Raw genomic sequence first — 22,198 nt, 5'->3', positions numbered from 1 at the left:
GGCAGAAAATTAGAAGAATATTAATGTTGTGAAGTGGAATGTAGTGTAAAGTGTTTTTCCAATGTTTCAGAAAAGTCTATGTCCAGTATTTCTGTTTGATTTTATCCTATTCCTCAAGATTCCTGTCCCGCCCGTCTGGACTTACAGAAAATCACCAGAATTCTCCCCGGATTACACACTAACTGATCTCACTGGGCCCATCCTCCCCGGGTTACACACAGTCTGATCTCACCGGGCCCCCGGGTTACACACTGTCTGATCTCACTGGGCCCCCCGGGTTACAGACTGTCTGATCTCACCGGGCCCCCAGGTTACACACTGTCTGATCTCACTGGGCCCCCCGGGTTACAGACTGTCTGATCTCACTGGGCCCCCGGATTACACACTGTCTGATCTCACTGGGCCCCCGGGTTACACACTGTCTGATCTCACTGGGCCCCCGGGTTACACACCGTCTGAACTCACTGGGCCCCCGGGTTACACGCTGTCTGATCTCACTGGGCCCCCGGGTTACACACTGTCTGATCTCACTGGGCCCCCCGGGTTACACACCGTCTGAACTCACTGGGCCCCCGGGTTACACGCTGTCTGATCTCACTGGGCCCCCGGGTTACACGCTGTCTGATTTCACTGGGCCCCGGGTTACACAGTGTCTGATCTCACTGGGCCCCCGGGTTACACGCTGTCTGATCTCACTGGGCCCCGGGTTACACACTGTCTGATCTCACCGGGCCCCCGGGTACACACTGTCTGATCTCACTGGGCCCCCGGGTTACACACTGTCTGATCTCACTGGGCCCCCGGGTTACACACTGTCTGATCTCACTGGAAGTTTCAGTCTATCTCCCGCATGTCCCCAAACCGAGCTCCAGGGCTGTGTGTTCAGTTCGATGTTTTCTCTCACAGACTCACCGCACCCTCCCCGCCCGCCAGCCGTGCGCTCTGCCCCGGCCCCAGCCGCCCACCATCAGTCCGGTTCCCTGCTGCCCCCGGTTCCCCACATTGTCCAACCGCTGGTTACAGCAAACTGCCCGGCATCCGGGGACTGATGGAGAGTGGCACCGAGCACAGAGCGCGTTCTGCATAAATTAATGACCTTCAGAGAATTCCCGGTCGTCTGTTGGCTGCACGAAGCAGATTGCCAGCCACTCTCACCAATAGGAGTCGGCAGCGCCGCAGAGCCCCGCCCACTGTGATGAAGGCGCGCTGGGCAGCTCGGGGGTCACGTAGTTCCTGATTTCAAAAATTGCGGCCGTTTAACCGTTACCTAGAGACGTCACAGGTGGTGTCGGTGCTGTGGGGCGGGACCGCTCGCCGTGCGCCTGCGCTGGATACAAAACATACATTTGACACCGAGCCACAGAAGAAGAAATTGCGGCAGATGACCAAAAGCTGGGTCAAAGAGGTAGGTTTTAAGGAGGGTCTGAAAGTAGGAAAGAGGCGGAGAGGTTTAGGGAGGGAGTTCCAGAACTCGGGGTCCAGGCAGCTGAAGGGCCGGACACCGATGGTGGAGCGATTATAATCAGGGATGGTCAAAAGGGCAGAATTTGAGGAGTGCAGACATCTTTTGGGCTGCAACAGATTCCCGAGATCGGGAGGGGCGAGGCCCTGGAGTGATTTGTAAAAAGTGATTTGTGATTATTAACAGCAACAACTTTTAACAGTGAGTTTTGTTTATTTTGTTTATTTGTACATGGGACGTGCTGGCAACGGAAGAATGACCATAATATGATAAAATGTTACATTAAGTTTGAAAGTGATTTTGTTAAATCTGAAACTGGGGTCTTAAATTTAAACAAAGCAAACTTTTTAGGTATGAGGGGTGAGTTGGCTAAGATAGATTCGGAAATTACATTAAGAGGTATCAAGATAGATAAGCAATGGCTTGCTTTAAAGAATTAATACATAATTTACAATAATTACATTCCTTTTAAGGCACAAGACCCCCACAGGAAAGATGGTCCAACCGTGACTAAGAAGTGAAGTTAAAGATAGTTTTAGATCAAAGGAAGAAGCTTATAATGTTTCCAAAAAGAGCAGTAAGCCTGGGGATTGGGAGCATTTTAGAATTCAGCAAAGGAGGACCAAGAAACTGATCAAGAAAGGGGAAATAGAAAATGAGAGTAAACTAGCGAGAGACATAAAAACAGAATGTAAATCCTTTTGTAGGTATGTTAAAAAGGAAAAATTAGCAAAAGTAAATGTGAGTCCCCTACAGGCTGAGAAATTATAATGCAGAACGAGGAAATGGCAAAGAAATTAAACAAATACTTTGGGTGGAAAATTGTGGTTGGAAGCTTCTTTTGGGTGACCGCATCTGACCAGAATTTTAAAAAAAATTGCCTGGTGGTCTCAGAGGAACATAGGATTGTGGTCGGAGTCTGAGTTTCGTAGTGCAGTGTACAGGAACATGTCTTCCAGGTATGTATTTGTATCCTAGGATCACGTGGACCCGGACCACCAATGGACATCTAGTATTCTCATTGATAATAATGGGAGCTCTGGTTGTATGAGCTCCCATTGCTTTCAACAACAACAACTTTATTTATATACCGCTTTTAACATAGTAAAATGTCCCAAGGCACTTCAGTGTTATAAGACAAAGCAAATAAATTTGACACCTAGCCACAAAAGAAGAAATTACAGCAGATGACCAAAATCTGGTCAAAGAGTAGCTTTAAGGGGCATCTTAAAGGGGGAAAGAAATGTCCAGAGGCAGAGAGGCTTAGGGAGGGAGTTCCAGAGCTTAGGGCCCAGGCAGCTGAAGGCATAGCCACCGATGTTGAACAGTTCTAATCAGGAATGCTCGAGGGCCAATTTTGAGGAACGCAGACATCACATGGCATTGTGAGGCTGAAAGAGATTACAGATTAGAGATTGGAAGGGGTGAGGCCATGGAGGGATTTGTAAACAAGGATGAGAATTTTGAAATCGAGGCATTGCTTAACTGGGAGCCAATGTAGGTCAGCGAGCACGGGGGTGATGGGTGATCGGGACTTGGTGCAAGTTAGGACATGGGCTGCCGAGTTTTGGATGACCTCAAATTTACATAAGAACGTAAGAAATAGGAGCAAATGTATGGCCATGAGGCCCCTCGAGCCTGCTCCGCCATTTAATACGATCATGGCTGATCTGATCATGGACTCTGGTTTAATTCCCTGCCCGCTCCCCATAACCCCTTATTCCCTTCTCGGTTAAGAAACTGTCTATCTCTGTTTTAAATTTATTCAATGTCCCAGCTTTCACAGCTCTCTGAGGCAGTGAATTCCACAGATTTACAACCCTCAGAGGAAATTTCTCCTCATCTCTGTTTTAAATGGGTGGCCCCTTATTCTAAGATTATGCCCCCTAGTTCTAGTCTCCCCTATCAGTGGAAACATCCTCTCTGCATCCATCTTGTCAAGCCCCCTCATAATCTTATAGGTTTCGATAAGATCACCTTTCAATCTTCTGACTTCCAATGAGTCGAGGCTCAACCTACTCATCCTTTCCTCATAAGTCAACCCCCTCATCTCCGGAATCAACCTCGTGAATCTTCTCTGAACAGCCTCCAAAGCAAGTATATCCTTTCATAAATAAGGAAACCAAAACTATATGCAGTATTCCAGGTGTGGCCTCACCAATACCCTGTAGGACTGTAGCAAGACTTCTCTACTTTTATACTCCATCCCCTTTGCAATAAAGGCCAAGATTCCATTGGCCTTCCTGATTACTTGCTGTACCTGCATACTAAACTTTTGTGTTTCATGAACAAGTACCCCCAGGTCCTGCTGTACTGCAGCACTTTGCAATTTTTCTCCATTTATAAAATAACTTGCTCTTTTTGATTTTTTTTCTGCCAAAGTGCATGACTTCACAATTTCCAACATTATACTCCATCTGCCAAATTTTTGCCCACTTACTTAGCCTGTCTATGTCCTTTTGCAGATTTTTTTGTGTCCTCCTCACACATTGCTTTTCCTCCCATCTTTGTATCATCAGCAATCTTGGCTACGTTACACTTGGTCCTTTCTTCCAAGTTGTTAATATAGATTGTAAATAGTTGGGGTCCCAGCACTGATCCCTGCGGCACGCCACTGGTTACTGATTGCCAACCAGAGCATGAACTATTTATCCCAACTCTGTTTTCTGTTAGTTAGCCAAGCCTCTATCCATGCTAATATATTACCCCAACACCGTGAACTTTTATCTTGTTCAGTAATGTTTTATGTGGCACCTTGTCAAATGCCTTCTGGAAGTCCAAATACATCACATCCACTGGTTCCCTTTAATCCACCCTTCTCGTTACATCCTCAAAGAATTCTAGCAAATTTGTCAAACATTACTTCCCCTTCATATATGCAAATATGTTTGATTAACGTGAAAATATTAATTGTGTTCACCGCCCTACCAGCCTCTCTCTGTCTCTCCTCCAAAACTGAGGGACATTTAACAGTGATCTATCCATCCCATCCTCATCACCCAGAGATGGCTATCAGAGTGAGCGGCAGAGAGACAGGCATAGTATCAGCCTTAAACACCCGAACTGTGTCTACATATTAGGGTCAATACTAGTATCACACATTCATGTATAACACCAGTGGGGGGAGAGAGCACACACATTATCAGTCTTACACTTGGCATCAATGTCTCCATATTACGCTCAGTAACAGTGCCACACTGTCATGTATAGCACCAAAGAGAGAAACAGTGTCTGACATAAGAAAGACTGGATCAACTGGGCTTGTATTCACTGGAGTTCAGAAGAATGAGAAGGGATCTCATAGAAACGTTCAAAATTCTGACGGGTTTATACAGGTTAGATGCAGGAAGAATGTTCCCAATGTTGGGGAAGTCTAGAGCCAGGGGTCACAGTCTAAGGATAAGGGGTAAGCCATTTAGGACTGAGATGAGGAGAAACTTCTTCACCCAGAGATGGTGAACCTGTGGAATTCTCTACCACAGAAAGTTGTTGAGGCCAATTCACTAAATATATTCAAAAAGGAGTTAGATGTAGTCCTTACTACCAGGGGGATCAAGGGGTATGGCGAGAAAGCAGGAATGGGGTACTGAAGTTGCATGTTCAGTCATGAACTCATTGAATGGCGGTGCAGGCTCGAAGGGCTGAATGGCCTACTCCTGCACCTATTTTCTATGTTTCTATGTGCCAGTGTTGTACTCACAAGTGTGTCCACATCACGTGAAATAACAGTATCCCGCCTTCACAAATAGTACGAGATCGAGAGAGAGAGATCGAAATCGAGGCAGGACGGTGAGACACAGAAACATGCACAGTATCAGTTCCAGACTGACCTGTGAAGTCTGCTTTTATCCTGAAAGTCCCCATTGGAGGGACAGAAGTTAAAGTCTCTCACTGATAATTGTACTACAGACAGACACATTATTAATCCCACACTGCGGGACAGTGTCAGAGAGTGAAAAAAACAACGTCTCACATTTAACCCTCGCTTGCCTGTTGTACTCTCTGTAATCTTGCAGCTCAGGGCCGTTCGGTATTACTCTGTGACCCAGTGTTTCACTCTGATTAAATTAATCTGGGACTGTTTCTGTCAGATATTAACTGCTGCACGGTCCCAGCAAACACTCCTGCTCCCTCGTCCCTCCGATGTTTCAGCAGGATTGATTTGTGAGGACAGGCTCATGAATAGAAAAACAATGTGCACGGAATGATCCCAAATTGAGCATCCCAAAGGGACTTTAAACAATCTCTGTCCTTGCTCCCCAGGCCCAGTTCCTTTGCTCATATTCTGATTAACGTGAATTGGGAAAGTTCACTTTGCTGATTATAGACTGCGCATGCGCGGATCAGCCCCGTCCCTTGAGTGGATTTCCAGGAAGCAGAAGAGCACATGCGCCCTCCCCTCCTCCAGCCCTGCCTGTGAGCGCCATTCACTCAGTGAGCGGAAGAAGATGGTTTAAACAGCTGGGAATGGAGACACCGCGGCCCCGGGGTAAGGCAGCGAGCAGCAGCCTCCTTACAGCAGCACATCGCTTTGGGAGCGTGTCCGCAGATGGGCTCAGAGATCGGCACTGAGTTCAGGCGAAGTTCAGGGGGAGTCGGGGGTTGTGTGTAACAGGCGGAGTGGAGCAATAACTGGTCTCAGTGCGTGGAGTGAGTGGGGGAAGGGAGAGGCCATTCTTGGGCTGTGTGTGGACAGCGTGTGTCCCAGGTAAGGGAGACAGAATGGGAAGGATCTGCTGTTTACAATCATTCCTGCTTTCTCCCTGCAAACCAGTAGTGAACGTTCCTGCTTTAGTTCCAGTCTCAGTGTTTGTTGTCAGAGACTCCCAAAGCAAGTGCTCTACTCGGAACTCCTTCAACTCAAACGAACCAAAGGTGGGCAGAGGAAACATTACAAGGACACCCTCAAAGGCTCCCTGATAAAGTGCGACATCCCCACTGACACCTGGGAGGCCCTGGCCCAAGACTGCCCTAAGTGAAGGAAGTGCATCTGGGAGTGCACTGAGCACCACGAGTCTCATCGCCAAGAGCCTTCAGAAATCACGCGCAGGCAGCGGAAAGAGCGTGCGGCAAACCAGTTCCGCCCCCCCACCCCACTTCCCTCAACGACTATCTGCCCCATCTGTGACAGGGACTCTGGCTCTCGTATTGGACTGTTCAGCAACCAAAGAACTCACTTCAGGAGTGGAAGCAAGTCTTCCTCGATTCCGAGGGACTGCCTATGATGATGATCATTGGACAGTGAGCAGTGGAAGCAGAGCCGGACACTGAGGATTTATACAAGGAGCATCTATTGCAGGCACCGGGTGAGAAATGTGAAGGACACGTTTTAAACAGCGGCTCTTTATTTTTGGTTGAACGGTTAGTGCCCTGATGAGGGGAGCAGCAATCTGAACTGTGTAAAGGTCCGTGCTCCATCGGGTCGTCCCATTCCTGAAGCAGGGCAGGGATTGGGTTGTGTCTGGATGTCAGTAAATTGCTGTAAATCTGCCCAACACACTTGGTGTGCAGAAGCTGAGTACTGCAGTGGAGTCAGACACTGACACTGTTTGTCTCGCTGGCTTTCCTTTGTGAATGTTCATAATGATTACTAATTGAACGATTACATTCATCACTTTAGTCTTTTCTACCTCTCTTATTCTTGAATGATCAGAGATACCTTCTCCTCCTACAGGCAAGGAATTGAAGGAACCGGAACAAATGTGAAGTTTCCACCACCTGAGACATAAAGAACAGTGCAACCAGCCCCTTCTCACACACAGTAGGTACGGTACCGATCATAGTGCGCGGATACACAGACAGGTTATCCAAATTAAATATGTTTATGGTGCTGAATGGCTTCCTTCTATTCCTGTGCAACAGGCCTGAGGGGGCTGATGGCCACCTCCTGTTGCTAGTGTAACAGACTGGAGATACTGAGTAACCTTCTCGTGTTCTTAATGTAATAAGCACGAGGTTCTTAAAGACTTCCTCCTATTCATATGTAACAAGCTCTAGGTGCAGAATGACCTTCCCCAGTACCTATGTATCAGACTAGAATGGGATGAATAGCCTCCTTTAGTTCTTATGTAACAGGTTCCAGGGGCTGAAAAGCCACTTCTTGTGTAACAGACTCCAGGGGCTGAATGGCCTCCTCCAGTTCCAATGTTACAAGCTCGAGGGGCTGAATGCCCTTCTCCTGTTCCCATGAAACAGTTCCGAGGGGATGAATGTCCTTGTCCTATTCATAATGTAACAGACCTGAGGGGCAGAATTGCTTCCTCCTATTGCTTTCTAACTCCAATGGCTGAATGACTCTCTCCAGTTCCTAATGTAACAGGCTCGAGGAGTAGAATGGCCCCCTCCAGTTCCTAGAACTTTCTCGGAGGGGGTGAATAGCCTCCTCCAGTTCCTACGTAACATGCTTGAAGGTCTGAATGGCCTGCTCCTGTTGCGATGTGAAAGGCTCGAGGCGGCTGAATGGCATCCTCCTGTTCGAAAGTAAAAGGCTCCAGAGGATGAATGGCCTCCTCTATTCCTATGTAACAGTATCCAGTCGATGCATTGCCACCACTAATTCCTTTTCGCAAGGCTGAGGTGCTGAATGCTCACCTCCTGTTTCAATGCAACAAACACGAGGGTCTAAAGGGCCTCCTATTCATTTATAACAGGTTTGAGGGGCTGAATGGTGTCCATCTATTCCTGTAAAGCAGACTCCAGGGCTGAATGGCCCACTCCAGTTCCTAATGTAACAGAGTCGAGGGGCAGAATGGCTGACTGTTCCTATGTAACAGGACCCAGGGACTGAATGGGCCTCCTCCTGTTCTGTATGTAACACGCTCGAAGGGATGATTTGCCTTTTTTAAATTTGTTCACTGGATGTCGGTGTTGCTGGTAAGGCCAGCATTTATTGCCCATCCCTAATTGCCCTGGAGAAGATGATGGTGAGCCACCTTCATCAACGGCTGCAGTCCGTGTGATGATGGTACTCCCACAGTGCTGTTAGGGAGGGAGTTCTGTTCCTCTAACAGGTTCCATGTGCTGAAAGGCCTCCTCAAGTTCCCAGATCCAGGGACTGTTCTTCCCTGTTGTTTTGGAAATAGCATCGGGCAGTAAACAGAAGCTCAATGCTTCTTGTGCACCAGCTCTCTGATCGGTTCTCCTCACGCTGATTATGTTTTATCATCTCGCTCAAACGTCCCAAAATGTTGCTTTCTTTTCCATCACCTCTAGGGTTATTAGCCAAGTTTGCATCAAGCAAATCGTGATCTCACCAGTAACAGCACTTTCCCGACTGTTATCCAAGAGGCTGCTTCTGACATTTTCTTCTGCTTAAATGTTAACCACGTAAGTAACTGAAAATCTTCATTTCTACAGCAACAACAAACACTTGCATTTATGACAGATACAGAGTGAATCGAACACTCACTCACTGTACCACAGACTGACAGATACAGAGTGAATCCCACACTCACTGCATCACTGAGAGATATCGTTTATATTATGCACTAATAGCTTGTCTCTACTCCAAATATTTCTGAATCGCATTCGTCCAATATAATGTGCAAAACTATTGTCTGTTGGGGTCATCTCTGATCTGTAAATTTCACAAATGTAGGATAAACCCCACTCTCTCATACCAGAAACTGACAGGTACAGAATAAATCCCACACTCTCATACCAGAAACTAACAGGTACAGAGGAAACACACACTTGCTTACCCCAGAATGAGAGATCCATAATGAATCCCACATTCACATTGCACAAACTGACATGTTCCTCTAACAGGTTCCATGTGCTGAAAGGCCTCCTCAAGTTCCCAGATCCAGGGACTGTTCTTCCCCGTTGTTTTGGAAATAGCATCGGGCAGTAAACAGGAGCTCAATGAATCCACACTCAGATACCAGAAACTGACACCCCACACATCTACCACAAACTGACGGTACAGAAAAAAAACCACAATCACATCCCAGAAACTGACAGGTACATATTAATTCCTACACTCACACAGCAGGAACTGACAAGTACAGAATAAAACCCACATTCACAAAGCAGAAACTGACAGGTACAGAATACAATCAACACTCAGATTCCAGAAACTGACGGTACAGAATGCAATCCTCACTTAGATACCAGAAAGTGACTGGTACAGATTAAAACCACAGTCACATATCAGAAACTGACAGGTACCGATTCAACCCCATACTATCATACCGGAATCTGATAGGTACATAATAAAATCCACACTCCGATCCGAAAAATTGACATACTGGTCAATATCCACTCATACCAGAAGCTGATGATATAGGTTAAAGGACACACTCACATAACAGAAACTGACAGGTACATGATAAAACACACACTCACATAACAGAAACTGACAGGTACAGATAAAGATTCGCTTGGATACCAGAAACTGACAGATACAGAATAAAACCTACACTCGCATCAAAACTTGACAGGTACAGAATAAATCCCACATTCACATAGCAGAAACTGACAGGTACAGTATGAAACCCACACCCACGTATCTGAGCAATAATATGCAAGTAAAACCCATACTCGCCTATTGGAAACTGACGGGGAAACACACACACACCAGAGACTGATGGAACGAGTAGAACAGTTTAGGCACCCTTTCTCCAATGTCAGGCTCTCACAATCGTTTTTTCAATGTGGCCCATGTAATTAGTGATAAAGCAACTTGTGAAACAATCCCATTTTTGCTAATTTAATTTGTGACAAAAAGATGGTCTGAGCATACGCTAAATACATGCTGCTCCTCCCCTCCGCACACAGTGTTTAAACTGATAGGAAGGGCCCATGCGAGCTCCCCTCCTCCAGCTCTGTCAGCGGCTGCCGTTTCCTCTGTGCTGTGCTGATGATAGTTGAACACATCAGGGAGCGGAGATATCCAGGCCCGAGTAAGGGAGCAAACAGCCTCCTTACAGCAGCTCATCACATTGGAATTGTGTCCGCAGATGGGCTTTGAGTCGGGGTAAGTTCAGCGGCAGTCGGGGGCTGTTTGTAAGAGGCAGAGTGGAGTAGGAACTAGTTCTGGAACATGGAGTGAGTGGGGGAAGGGGGAGCCCATTCTCGGGCTGTGTGTGTACGGTGTAAGGTAACAGAGAAAGTAAATCACCTTGCTCTTTCAAATCATTGTTGCTTTCTTTCCCCAAATCAGTAGTGAATGTTGCTGATTCAGTTCCAATCTCACAGTGCCTGTTGTTCTTGGACATTGAACAGTGGAATCACAGCCTGAGAGTGAGGATGTGAGGAGTGTCACAAAGTGCATCTATTGCAGGCACCAGAAGAGGAATGTGATCGGAGACATTTCAAAAATGGGTTATTTTGTTTCGGTGCATTGAATTCTTCAGAACCATGTTGCTGGTGATCGAGCGATACATTATCGCCCCCTCAGATACATCAGTATCTGGTAACTGTGACATTCTGTTAATGACACAGGCCGTTAACTCTGTTTCAATAGAGTGAGAACAATTGTTGTACAGCCCAGGTACCTGTGGTTATATTTCAGGAAGCAATTCAGAATTTTACAGGTAGTCCCATGGAAGCGGGAGATATCAACCTGAATTGTGCCCATCGGGTGGTCCCATTCATGGACCAGTGCTGGGTTTGGGTTGTGTCTGGATGCTGATAACTTTCTAGAGAACCATCCTATACACCTGGTGTGGGGAATCTGAGTGTCGCTGTACTGCAGTGAGATCAGACAATGACACTGTTTGTATCGCAGATTCCTCTCGCCAGATACTTTACTTTATTGAACACAAACACATGAATTATAACTTTATTTTTATATTCTCTCCATTGGCTGTCCATATCATAACTAATAGTGTTTTCCTATTATTATTCTCAGTGCAAAATACTTCACCAAGCCAGAATAAATTTGATCTTTCCTCAACCCGGAACACAAGGAACAATGCAGGCAGCTCCTTCTCACACACAGTAAGTACATTATCACTGAGTGCAGAGACACAGAACTGACTCAATCATATTGTCACAGGCAGCAGAAGCTGTCAATCCCACAGTGATCCAAATTCCCAGAGTTATATTATGAATCCCACAGTCACTTGGAGCAGTACAATCAATGTCCAATCATATCGCATTGAAAGGCAGATCCAATTTCATTCCCTTACTCACACACACAACAGATAGACACTGACACACTGTCAATTCACACTCGTGTCTGTACAATGACTCAAACCCAACAGCTAACATACAAGAGCAGAGAAACGGAGGTAATGGACTGAACCAAACCTCCTCCTGAGACGGTCATCGATAATCGCAAACTATCATCCGCCTACAGCAGGTGGAGAAGGAACCAAATCCAACAGTCACACAGAGCAAGAATAGCTCAGTACAAGAGACTATCAATTACATAATGAATCTCACACACACACATCACCAGTCTAACAGATACATAATCAATCCCACACTCACAAACAGTACCAGAGACTGAGAGAAACATAATGATTCATATACTCAGACACATTGAATGACAGATTGAGAGAGAATCGCAATCACTTCCAGTGCCTGAGATTGACTGACTGACAGTGAAACCCACACTCCCATACCAGGCCCTTACAGCTACAGACAAATACTCACACTCACATACCAGAGACAGATAGTTAGAGAGTGAACTCCACAGTCACTCACCAGAAACTGACAGGTACAGAAAAAAAACACTCTTGCATTGCAGAGACTGATAGAGTAATACCCACACTCACATTCCTGAGACTGATAGATACAGAGCAATACCCACACTCACATTCCAGAGACTGATAGCTCGAGTAATACCCACACTCACATTCCAGAGACTGATAGATACAGAGTAATACCCACACTCACATTCCAGAGACTGATAGATACAGACTAAAAACCACACTCCTGTAACAGAATCTTACAGATACTGATTAAAACCCTTACTCAAATATCAGAAACTGATAGATACAGAATGAAAGCCACACTCACTTCTCAGAGACGGACAGATACAGAATAAAACACATATCAGGAGAGTGACAGAGCAAAATCAACACTCACCTGAAAGTGACTGACTGATTCAATGTCAAACCCACAATACCACAGCTGTACCAGACACTTAAAGGCACAGAATGAAATCAACATTCATATAATAGCAACTGACGGGTACAGAAAACATACACACATTAACATACCAGTGACAGACAGGTAGAATGTGGTAAACTCCACACTCACATAACAGAAACTGTGACCTATAGAACATAACCCCACTCATAACAGAAACAGACAGATACAGCTAAAAAGTGCCACACTCACACACAAGAGACTGACAGGTACCGAGTGAAATCCACATTCACACACTTGAATAAAACGTTCACATAACAGAAACTGACAGGAGGAAACCCCACATACACATACCATAGACTGACATTCACAGAATAATACCCACACTCTCATACCATAGACTGATGGATACAGAGTAAACCCCATACTCACACCAAAGACTAATAGATACAGAGTGAAGATCACACTCACATCCCAGAGAATGACCACTGTAGAGTAAAATCCACACACTCATAAAGAATAAAACCTGCACTCACATCCCAGAGAGTGAAAGAGTGAAAGATAGACAAAAATACACAATCATGTCACCGAGATTGATACATACAGATAATACCCAAATACATATACCAGAAACTGACAGATATAGAGAAAAACCACACTTAAATCTCAGAGACTGACAGATAAAGAATAAAACTCTCACACACATCCTCGAGAGTGATAGATACAGACTTAAATATGCACTCCCTTACCAGAAACTGGGAGTTATTGTACTGATTGAACACTTACTCATGTAACACAAACTGACAGGTACAGCGCTAAAACCCACATTCACATCAGAGAAACTGAAAGTTGCAGAATGAAGCCCCACTCAAATACCAGAAACAGACAGATACAGACAAAAGCCCACATTACCTGAAACTGACCGAGAGTAAAACCCACACTCGCCTACCAGAGATTGAAATTTACAAATACAATCCACACATATATCAGAGACTGAAAGGTAGAGAGTGAAAGCTATATATATACACACACACACACACACACACACACACACACACACACACACACACACACACACACACACACACACACGTAACATAGAAACTAGGTGCAGGAGCAGGCCATTCAGCCCTTCTAGCCTGCACCGCCATTCAATGAGTTCATGGCTCAACATGAAACTTCAGTACCCCCTTCCTGCTTTCTCGCCATACCCCTTGATCCCCCGAGTAGTAAGGACTTCATCGAACTCCCTTTTGAATATATTTAGTGAATTGGCCTCAACTACTTTCTGTGGTAGAGAATTCCACAGGTTCACCACTCTCTGGGTGAAGAAGTTTCTCCTCATCTCGGTCCTAAATGGCTTACCCCTTATCCTCAGACTGTGACCCCTGGTTCTGGACTTCCCCAACATTGGGAACATTCTTCCTGCATCTAACCTGTCTAAACCCGTCAGAATTTTAAATGTTTCTATGAGGTCCCCTCTCATTCTTCTGAACTCCAGTGAATACAAGCCCAGTTGATCCAGTCTTTCTTGATAGGTCAGTCCCATCATCCCGAGAATCAGTCTCGTGAATCTGCGCTGCACTCCCTCAATAGCAAGAATGTCCTTCCTCAAGTTAGGAGACCAAAACTGTACACAATACTCCATCGTGTGGCCTCACCAAGGCCCTGTACAACTGTAGCAACACCTCCCTGCCCCTGTACTCAAATCCCCTCGCTATGAAGGCCAACATGCCATTTGCTTTCTTAACCGCCTGCTGTACCTGCATGCCAACCTTCAATGACTGATGTACCATGACACCCAGGTCTCGTTACACCTTTCCTTTTCCTAATCTGTCACCATTCAGATAATAGTCTGTCTCTCTGTTTTTACCACAAGTGGATAACCTCACATTTATCCACATTATACTTCATCTGCCATGCATTTGCCCACTCACCTAACCTATCCAAGTCACTCTGCAGCCTCATAGCATCCTCCTCGCAGCTCACACTGCCACCCAACTTAGTGTCATCCGCAAATTTGGAGATACTACATTTAATCCCCTCGTCTAAATCATTAATGTACAATGTAAACAGCTGGGGCCCCAGCACAGAACCTTGCGGTACCCCACTAGTCACTGCCTGCCATTCTGAAAAGTACCCATTTACTCCTACTCTTTGCTTCCTGTCTGACAACCAGTTCTCAATCCACGTCAGCACACTACCCCCAATCCCATGCTTTAACTTTGCACATTAATCTCTTGTGTGGGACCTTGTCGAAAGCCTTCTGAAAGTCCAAATATACCACATCAACTGGTTCTCCTTTGTCCACCTTACTGGAAACATCCTCAAAAAATTCCAGAAGATTTGTCAAGCATGATTTCCCTTTCACAAATCGATGCTGACTTGGACCTATCATGTCACCATTTTCCAAATGCGCTGCTATGACATCCTTAATAATTGATTCCATCATTTTACCCACTACTGAGGTCAGGCTGACCGGTCTATAATTCCGTGTTTTCTCTCTCCCTCCTTTTTTAAAAAGTGGGGTTACATTGGCTACCCTCCACTCGATAGGAACTGATCCAGAGTCAATGGAATGTTGGAAAATGACTGTCAATGCGTCCGCTATTTCCAAGGCCACCTCCTTAAGTACTCTGGGATGCAGTCCATCAGGCCCTGGGGATTTATCGGCCTTCAATCCCATCAATTTCCCCAACACAATTTCCCGACTAATAAAGATTTCCCTCAGTTCCTCCTCCTTACTAGACCCTCTGACCCCTTTTATATCCGGAAGGTTGTTTGTGTCCTCCTTAGTGAATACTGAACCAAAGTACTTGTTCAATTGGTCTGCCATTTCTTTGTTCCCCGTTATGACTTCCCCTGATTCTGACTGCAGGGGACCTACGTTTGTCTTTACTAACCTTTTTCTCTTTACACACCGATAGAAACTTTTGCAATCCGCCTTATTGTTCCCTGCAAGCTTCTTCTCGTACTCCATTTTCCCTGCCCTAATCAAACCCTTTGTCCTCCTCTGCTGAGTTCTAAATTTCTCCCAGTCCCCAGGTTCGCTGCTATTTCTGGCCAATTTGTATGCCACTTCCTTGGCTTTAATACTATCCCTGATTTCCCTAGATAGCCACGGTTGAGCCACCTTCCCTTTTTTATTTTTATGCCAGACAGGAATGTGCAATTGTTGTAGTTCATCCATGCGGTCTCTAAATGTCTGCCATTGCCCATCCACAGTCAATCCCTTAAGTATCATTTGCCAATCTATCCTAGCCAATTCACGCCTCATACCTTCAAAGTTACCCTTCTTTAAGTTCTGGACCATGGTCTCTGAATTAACTGTATCATTCTCCATCCTAATGCAGAATTCCACCATATTATGGTCACTCTTCCCCAAGGGGCCTCGCACAATGAGATTGCTAATTAGTCCTCTCTCATTACACAACACCCAGTCTAAGATGGCCTCCCCCCTAGTTGGTTCCTCAACATATTGGTCTAGAAAACCATCCCTTATGCACTCCAGGAAATCTTCCTCCATCGTATTGCTTCCAGTTTGGCTAGCCCAATCTATGTGCATATTAAAGTCATCCATTATAACTGCTGCACCTTTATTGCATGCACCCCTAATTTCCTGTTTGATGCCCTCCCCAACATCACTACTACTGTTTGGAGGTCTGTACACAACTCCCACTAACGTTTTTTGCCCTTTGGTGTTCTGCAGCTCTACCCATATAGATTCCACATCATCCAAGCTAATGTCTTTCCTAACTATTGCATTAATCTCCTCTTTAACCAGCAATGCTACCCCACCTCCTTTTCCTTTTTATTCTATCCTTCCTGAATGTTGAATACCCCTGGATGTTGAGTTTCCAGCCCTGATCATCCTGGAGCCACGTCTCCGTAATCCCAATCACATCATATTTGTTAACATCTATTTGCACAGTTAATTCATCCACCTTATTGCGGATACTCCTTGCATTAAGACACAAAGCCTTCAGGCTTGTTTTTTTAACACCCTTTGTCCTTTTAGAATTTTGCTGTACAGTGGCCCCTCTTGTTCTTTGCCCCGGGTTTCTCTGCCCCCCACCCCTCCTCAACTCCTTTCTGTCTTTTGCTTTTGCCTCCTTTTTGTCTCCCTCTGTCTCCCTGCATTGGTTCCCATCCCCCTGCCATATTAGTTTAACTCTTCCCCAACAGCACTAGCAAACACTCCCCCTAGGACATTGGTTCCGGTCCTGCCCAGGTGCAGACCGTCCGGTTTGTGTACTGGTCCCACCTCCCCCAGAACCGGTTCCAGTGCCCCAGGAATTTGAATCCCTCCCTGCTGCACCACTGCTCAAGCCACGTATTCATCTGCGCTATCCTGCGATTCCTACTCTGACTAGCACGTGGCACTGGTAGCAATCCCGCGATTACTACTTTTGAGGTCCTACTTTTTAATTTAGCTCCTTGCTCCTTAAATTAGTTTCGTAGGACCTCATCCCTTTTTTTACCTATGTCGTTGGTACCAATGTGCACCACGACAACTGGCTGTTCTCCCTCCCATTTCAGAATGTCCTGCACCCGCTCCGAGACATCCTTGACCCTTGCACCAGGGGGGCAACATACCATCCTGGAGTCTCGGTTGCGGCTGCAGAAACGCCTATCTATTCCCCTCACCATTGAATCCCCTATCACTATCGCGCTCCCACTCTTTTTCCTGCCCTCCTGTGCAGCAGAGCCAGCCACAGTGCCATGAACTTGGCTGCTGCTGCTCTCCCTGATGAGTCATCCCCCCCCCAACAGCACTCAAAGCAGTGTATCTGTTTTGCAGGGGGATGACCACAGGGGACCCCTGCACTACCTTCCTTGCACTGCTCTTCCTGCTGGTCTTCCATTCCCTAGCTGGCTGTGGATCCTTCTCCTGCGGTAAGACCAACTCACTACACGATACAGATAACAACCCACACTCACATATCAAACACTGACAAACAAAGAGTAAAACCGCACTCAGGAAGAAAATCAACACTCAAATACCAAAAATTTACAGTGCTGGAGGAAAACCCACAATCACAGAGTAGAAACAGACATGAACAGAGTAAAATGCACACTCACATTTCAGAAACCGATGGGTACAGAATACAGCTCGCATTCACATAACAGAAACTGACTGGGATAGAGGAATCGCAAACTAACATACCAGAGACTGACAAGTAGAGTGAAATCCACACACACACCAAAAACTGTTATATACAGAGTAAAATTCACACTCATATACCAGAGAATGAAAGATACAGAATGAAACCCACACTCACTTACCAGTAATTGACAGGTACAGAGTGAAAACCTCTCTTCCATACCATAAACTTACAGATATAAAGGAAAAGCCACACTCGCTAACCAGAGACTGACAGATACAGAATAAATACTACACTCACTGGTGGGTGTAGTCTATAGGCCCCCTAACAGTAGCTACACTATTGGATGGAGTATAAATTAAGAAATAATGGAGGCTTGTAAAAAAGGAACAGGAATAATCATGGGCAATTTTAATCTTCATATTGATTGAACAAATCAAATTGGCCAAGGTAGCCTTGAGGAAGAATTCATAGTGTGTATCCGGGATAATTTCCTTGAACAGTACTTTGCGGAACCACCCAGGGAGCAGGCTATCTTAGATCTGGTACTGTGTAATGAGAACATAAGAAATAGGAGCACGCCATTTGGCCCCTCGAGCCTGCTCTGCCATTTAGTAAGAACGTGGCTGGTCTGATCATGGCCTCACCTCCACTTCCCTGTCCGCTCCCCATAATCCTTTATTCCCTTAACGCTCAAAAGTCTGTCTATTTTCACCTTAAGTATATTTAATGGCCCAGCCACCACAGCTCTCTGGGACAGAGAATTCCACAGATTTACAACCACCTGAGAATAAATTCCTCTTATCTCAGTTTTAAATGGGTGACCCCTTATTCTGAAACTACATCCCCTAGTTCTAGTTTCCCCCTATGAGTGGAAATATCCTCATTGCATCTACCTTGTCGAGCCCCCTCATTATCGTTTATGTTTCAATAAGACCGCCTCTCATTCATCTGAATTCCAATGAGTATAGGCCCAACCTACTCAACCTATCTTCATAATCAACCCCCTCATCTCTGGAATCAACCTAGTGAACCTTCTCTGAACTGCCTCCAATGCAAGTATATCCTTCCTTAAATACAGAGGTTAAAACTGTATGCAATAGTCTAGGTGTGACCTCACCAATACCCTGTACAGTTGTAGCAGGACTTCTCTGCTTTTATACTTCAACCCCCTTGCAATAAAGGTCAACATTCCATTTGCCTTCCTGATTACTTGCTACCTGCACACTAACTTTTTGTGTTTCATGCACAAGTACCCCCAGGTCCCTCTACACTGCAGCACTTTGCAATTTTTCTCCATTTAAATAATAATTTGCTTTTTTATTTTTTCTGCCATAGTTGACAACCTCACATTTTCCCATATTATATTCGGGACGGACTCCACTTGGAATATGCTGGGGCTAGGGTCCTGGCGAACTGAATAACTGGGGCTGCAGAGAGAGCTTTAACTAATCAGTCGGGGGGAGGGGGTGGGGCAGGGCACGGCGGGGGGAGGGTTCAGGTGAGCAGAAACCTAAAAGCTTAAAGGACAAGGTGAAGGCAATAAAGCAGGCTAGCATTGGGGGAAACGAAAACCAAAGCGTGACAGGAAGGGACAGAATCTATAAACATAAGAGTGTAACCGGAAACTGGGGCCGTAGCAGGAGCAAAACCATGCTGACTCTGCTTGACTGAATTATGCTTTTCCAAATGTCCTGCGACAGATGTTAGGCGAACTGGTCTTGTGACACTGTTGTGAAGCGCCTTGGGACGTTGTACTATGTTAAAGCTGCTATATAAATAAAAATTATTAACAAAAGGAAAGCTGCAGGTTTGTGCGTCACCATCACGATTCATCGAGGCGTAGAGTGCATGTATGGCCATCTTTGCAGAGGAGCAAAGTGTGGGTGGGGCTACAGGGTCCCCAGGGTCAGCACCTTCAGGGGAGGTTAGGGGAACCAGTGAGTGTAGAACTGAACTCAGCCAGAGTCCGTACCTTCAGGGGAAGTTAGGGGAACCAGTGAGTGCAGAACTGAACCTAGACAAAGTAGATGGTGAAAACTGGGAGTGGAGGACATGTTGTTTTCAGACGTGCGATGTGTGTGAATTTCAGGACAGGGAGGACAGAGAGTGTATGGGACAGGGATTTACAGCTTTGGAGGAATGAGAGAGGAAAGAATGTTCCATGGAATCTAGAATTGTCTGTTCTGAATTTGTGTCTGGTACTTGCAGTAATGATTTTTGTAAACTCCTTTTGCAGGGTATAAGAAGGGCAGGATTTGCAGATGGGAAAATCAAACCAAACAGCACGTCAAGATCTGACAGAATAACACGATTCCTCCGGACCTGAATGTCATCGGCCTTTGACTGTGGAAGGAGAAATGTTTGCCTGTTCTGTCTGTGGGAAAAGATTTCAAATATCACTGTGAGTGGAAAAGCACCGAGACCCACACACACCTGAGTGAGAGTGTTCCAGTGCACTGCCTGTTGAAAGAGCTTTAACCAGTTACACAGCCTGAAAAAACATCACACCATTCACAGCGGGGAGAAACTGTACACGTGTTGTGTGTGGACGAGGCTTCAACTGATCATCCAACCTGCAGAGACACATGGACACCCGCACCATGGAGAAACCGTGGGAATGTGGGAATGTGGGGACTGTGGGAAGAGATTTAATTACCCGTCAGAGCTGGAAAAACATCGGCGCAGTCACACTGCGAAGAGGCTGTTCATCTGCTCCGTGTGTGGGGATCGATTCACTCAGTCAAGCCACCTGATGGGACACCAGCGAATTCACACCGGGGAGAGGCCGTACACTTGCACCGTGTGTGGGGAGGGATTCACTTGTTATTCCAAGCTTCTAACTCACCAGCGAGTTCACACTGGGAACAGGCTGTTCACCTGCTCTGAATGTGGGGAGGAATTCACTTGTTCATCCAATCTTCTAACTCACCAGCGAGTTCACTCTGGGAAAAGGCCGGTCACCTGCTCAGTGTGTGGGGAGGGATTCGCTCGGTCATCCCATCTGCTGACACACCAGCGAGTTCACACTAGGGAGAAGCCGTTCACCTGCTCTGAGTGTGGGAAGGGATTCACTGAGTCATCCCAGCTGCTGATACACCAGCGAGTTCACACTGGGGAAAGGCCGTTCACCTGCTCCGTGTGTGGGAAGGGATACGCTCGGTCATCCAACCTGGTAAGACATCAGCGAGTTCACAAGTGACTGCAGGGTTTGGATTCTGCTGTTACCCTAGACTGAATCGTGTCCATTCTGACAGTTGGGGTTTCTTTCTGCTGATAGTGATTTCCCCCTCTAACTGGACTGGAGTTTAATATTCTGGATATTTGACCAATTAATCAACGGGAAAAGGGTCAGATAAAAATAATTCTAATTTGTGTTTACATCCATACTTAACTCTTTAAAGGGATTCTTCAAATACTGAAAGCTGCATCAAATGGAGCTAAATGTTGTTAACAATTGATAATAAAATGAATTGAATCTGCAGGTTGATTTTGGATTTCTCTGGGAGGGAGCCGGACGTGATGTGCCTTGAAATACCGCCGGTATCCAGTAGATGATGCGGTCCCTCCTATTAACTCCAACTGAGAGGAGCGTGACTGCCCCCTAGAGCAGGAGGAATAAGGGCAGCTCAGGGTCAGGCACTGAAAATACTGCACCCCACAGGGACATCACTCAGTGCCCCCTCCCTGGGGCAGCTCAGGGTCAGACACTGAAAATACTGCACCCCACAGGGACATCACTCAGTGCCCCCTCCCTGGGGCAGCTCAGGGTCAGACACTGAAAATACTGCACCCCACAGGGACATCACTCAGTGCCCCCTCCCTGGGGCAGCTCAGGGTCAGACACTGAAAATACTGCATCCCACAGGGACATCACACACTCTCCCCAGCCTGAAGCAGCTCGGGGTCACACACTGAAAATACTGCATCTCACAGGGACATCACACACTGCCCCCTCCCTGGGGCAGATCAGAGGCAGAACATGGAATGGAAAGGGGAGGTTCCAGTTGTTGTGGACCATGTAGGAACCAATGACCTCGGTAGTACTAGGAATGAGGTTCTGCTGAAAGAGATGGAGGTGTTGGGATTCAAATGAAAAAGCTGAACCTCAAAGGTAATAATCTCTGGATTGTTACCTGAGCCCCACACCAATTGTTACAGGGATAAGCAGATTAGAACAGTAAATGCATGGCTCAAAGAGTGGTGTGGGAGGCAGGGGTTTTTCTTTACAGGCACTGGCACCAGCACTGGGCAAAGAGGGAGCTGTTCCCTTGCCATGGGTTCCACTTGAGCTGGGCAGGAACCAGTGTCCTGGCGAATCGAATAACTAGGGCAGTAAACAGGGCTTTAAACTATTGAAGGCTGGGTGGCGAGATCCAGGAAAGTACAGCACGGTTTAGATAGAGAGAAAAAGCAACAAGAGACATGTCAAGGCTCTAGAGCAGAGTTTTGGGTAAAAATAAGCAGAGTGGGTGAGGAAGGGATAGAGAGAGTAACAAAGGTAATCGGGCATTACTGACTAAGGAAAAATAGAAAAAAGCCAAAGCTAAAGGCACGATATCTGAGCGCATGAAGTATTCGCAAGAAAATA

General features: G+C 46.0%; 3 protein-coding genes across 9 annotated transcripts in view; 2 read left to right on the top strand and 1 right to left on the bottom strand.

Moving 5' to 3' along the window:
- The window catches only part of LOC139273579 (zinc finger protein 436-like), an 84,218-nt gene extending 83,166 nt beyond the window's left edge, over window positions 1-1,052 (bottom strand). For 2 of the 3 annotated variants that reach the window (XR_011595223.1, XM_070890513.1), the window contains exon 1: window positions 913-1,028. The gene's annotated coding sequence lies outside the window, so the exon portion shown is untranslated. Of the gene's footprint in view, window positions 1-912 lie in introns of all 3 variants that reach the window. The other variant, XM_070890514.1, reaches the window with a different exon arrangement.
- Window positions 1,053-1,304: 252 nt separating this feature from the next.
- Window positions 1,305-21,089, top strand: LOC139273589 (zinc finger protein 664-like). 5 transcript variants are annotated; one of them, XR_011595234.1, is made up of 5 exons: window positions 1,305-1,405; window positions 7,137-7,227; window positions 8,675-8,788; window positions 11,316-11,404; window positions 17,304-17,381. XR_011595234.1 is itself a non-coding variant. In XM_070890547.1 (5 exons), the coding sequence occupies exon 5, from the start codon at window positions 20,228-20,230 to the stop codon at window positions 20,807-20,809; it is 582 nt and encodes a 193-aa protein (XP_070746648.1). In that variant the 5' UTR covers window positions 1,306-1,405; window positions 7,137-7,223; window positions 8,675-8,788; window positions 11,316-11,404; window positions 19,847-20,227; the 3' UTR covers window positions 20,810-21,089. The 5 variants fall into 5 exon arrangements, 4 of the variants coding, with proteins under 4 accessions (XP_070746648.1, XP_070746646.1, XP_070746649.1 ...); XM_070890547.1 differs by lacking the exon at window positions 17,304-17,381 and adding an exon at window positions 19,847-21,089 and having other exon boundaries at window positions 1,306-1,405; window positions 7,137-7,223; XM_070890545.1 differs by lacking the exon at window positions 17,304-17,381 and adding an exon at window positions 19,847-21,089 and having other exon boundaries at window positions 1,306-1,405.
- Window positions 5,908-22,198, top strand: part of LOC139273608 (zinc finger protein 850-like) — a 560,896-nt gene continuing 544,605 nt past the window's right edge. Inside the window, exon 1 of the transcript XR_011595237.1 lies at window positions 5,908-5,951. The gene's annotated coding sequence lies outside the window, so the exon portion shown is untranslated. The remainder of the gene's footprint in view (window positions 5,952-22,198) is intronic.

Source organism: Pristiophorus japonicus, chromosome 9 (assembly GCF_044704955.1).
Source record: "Pristiophorus japonicus isolate sPriJap1 chromosome 9, sPriJap1.hap1, whole genome shotgun sequence".
In the NCBI taxonomy this organism is placed as follows: domain Eukaryota; kingdom Metazoa; phylum Chordata; class Chondrichthyes; family Pristiophoridae; genus Pristiophorus; species Pristiophorus japonicus.
Note: the sequence above shows the minus strand (reverse complement) of the source record. Positions and strands in the feature narration are given on the sequence as shown.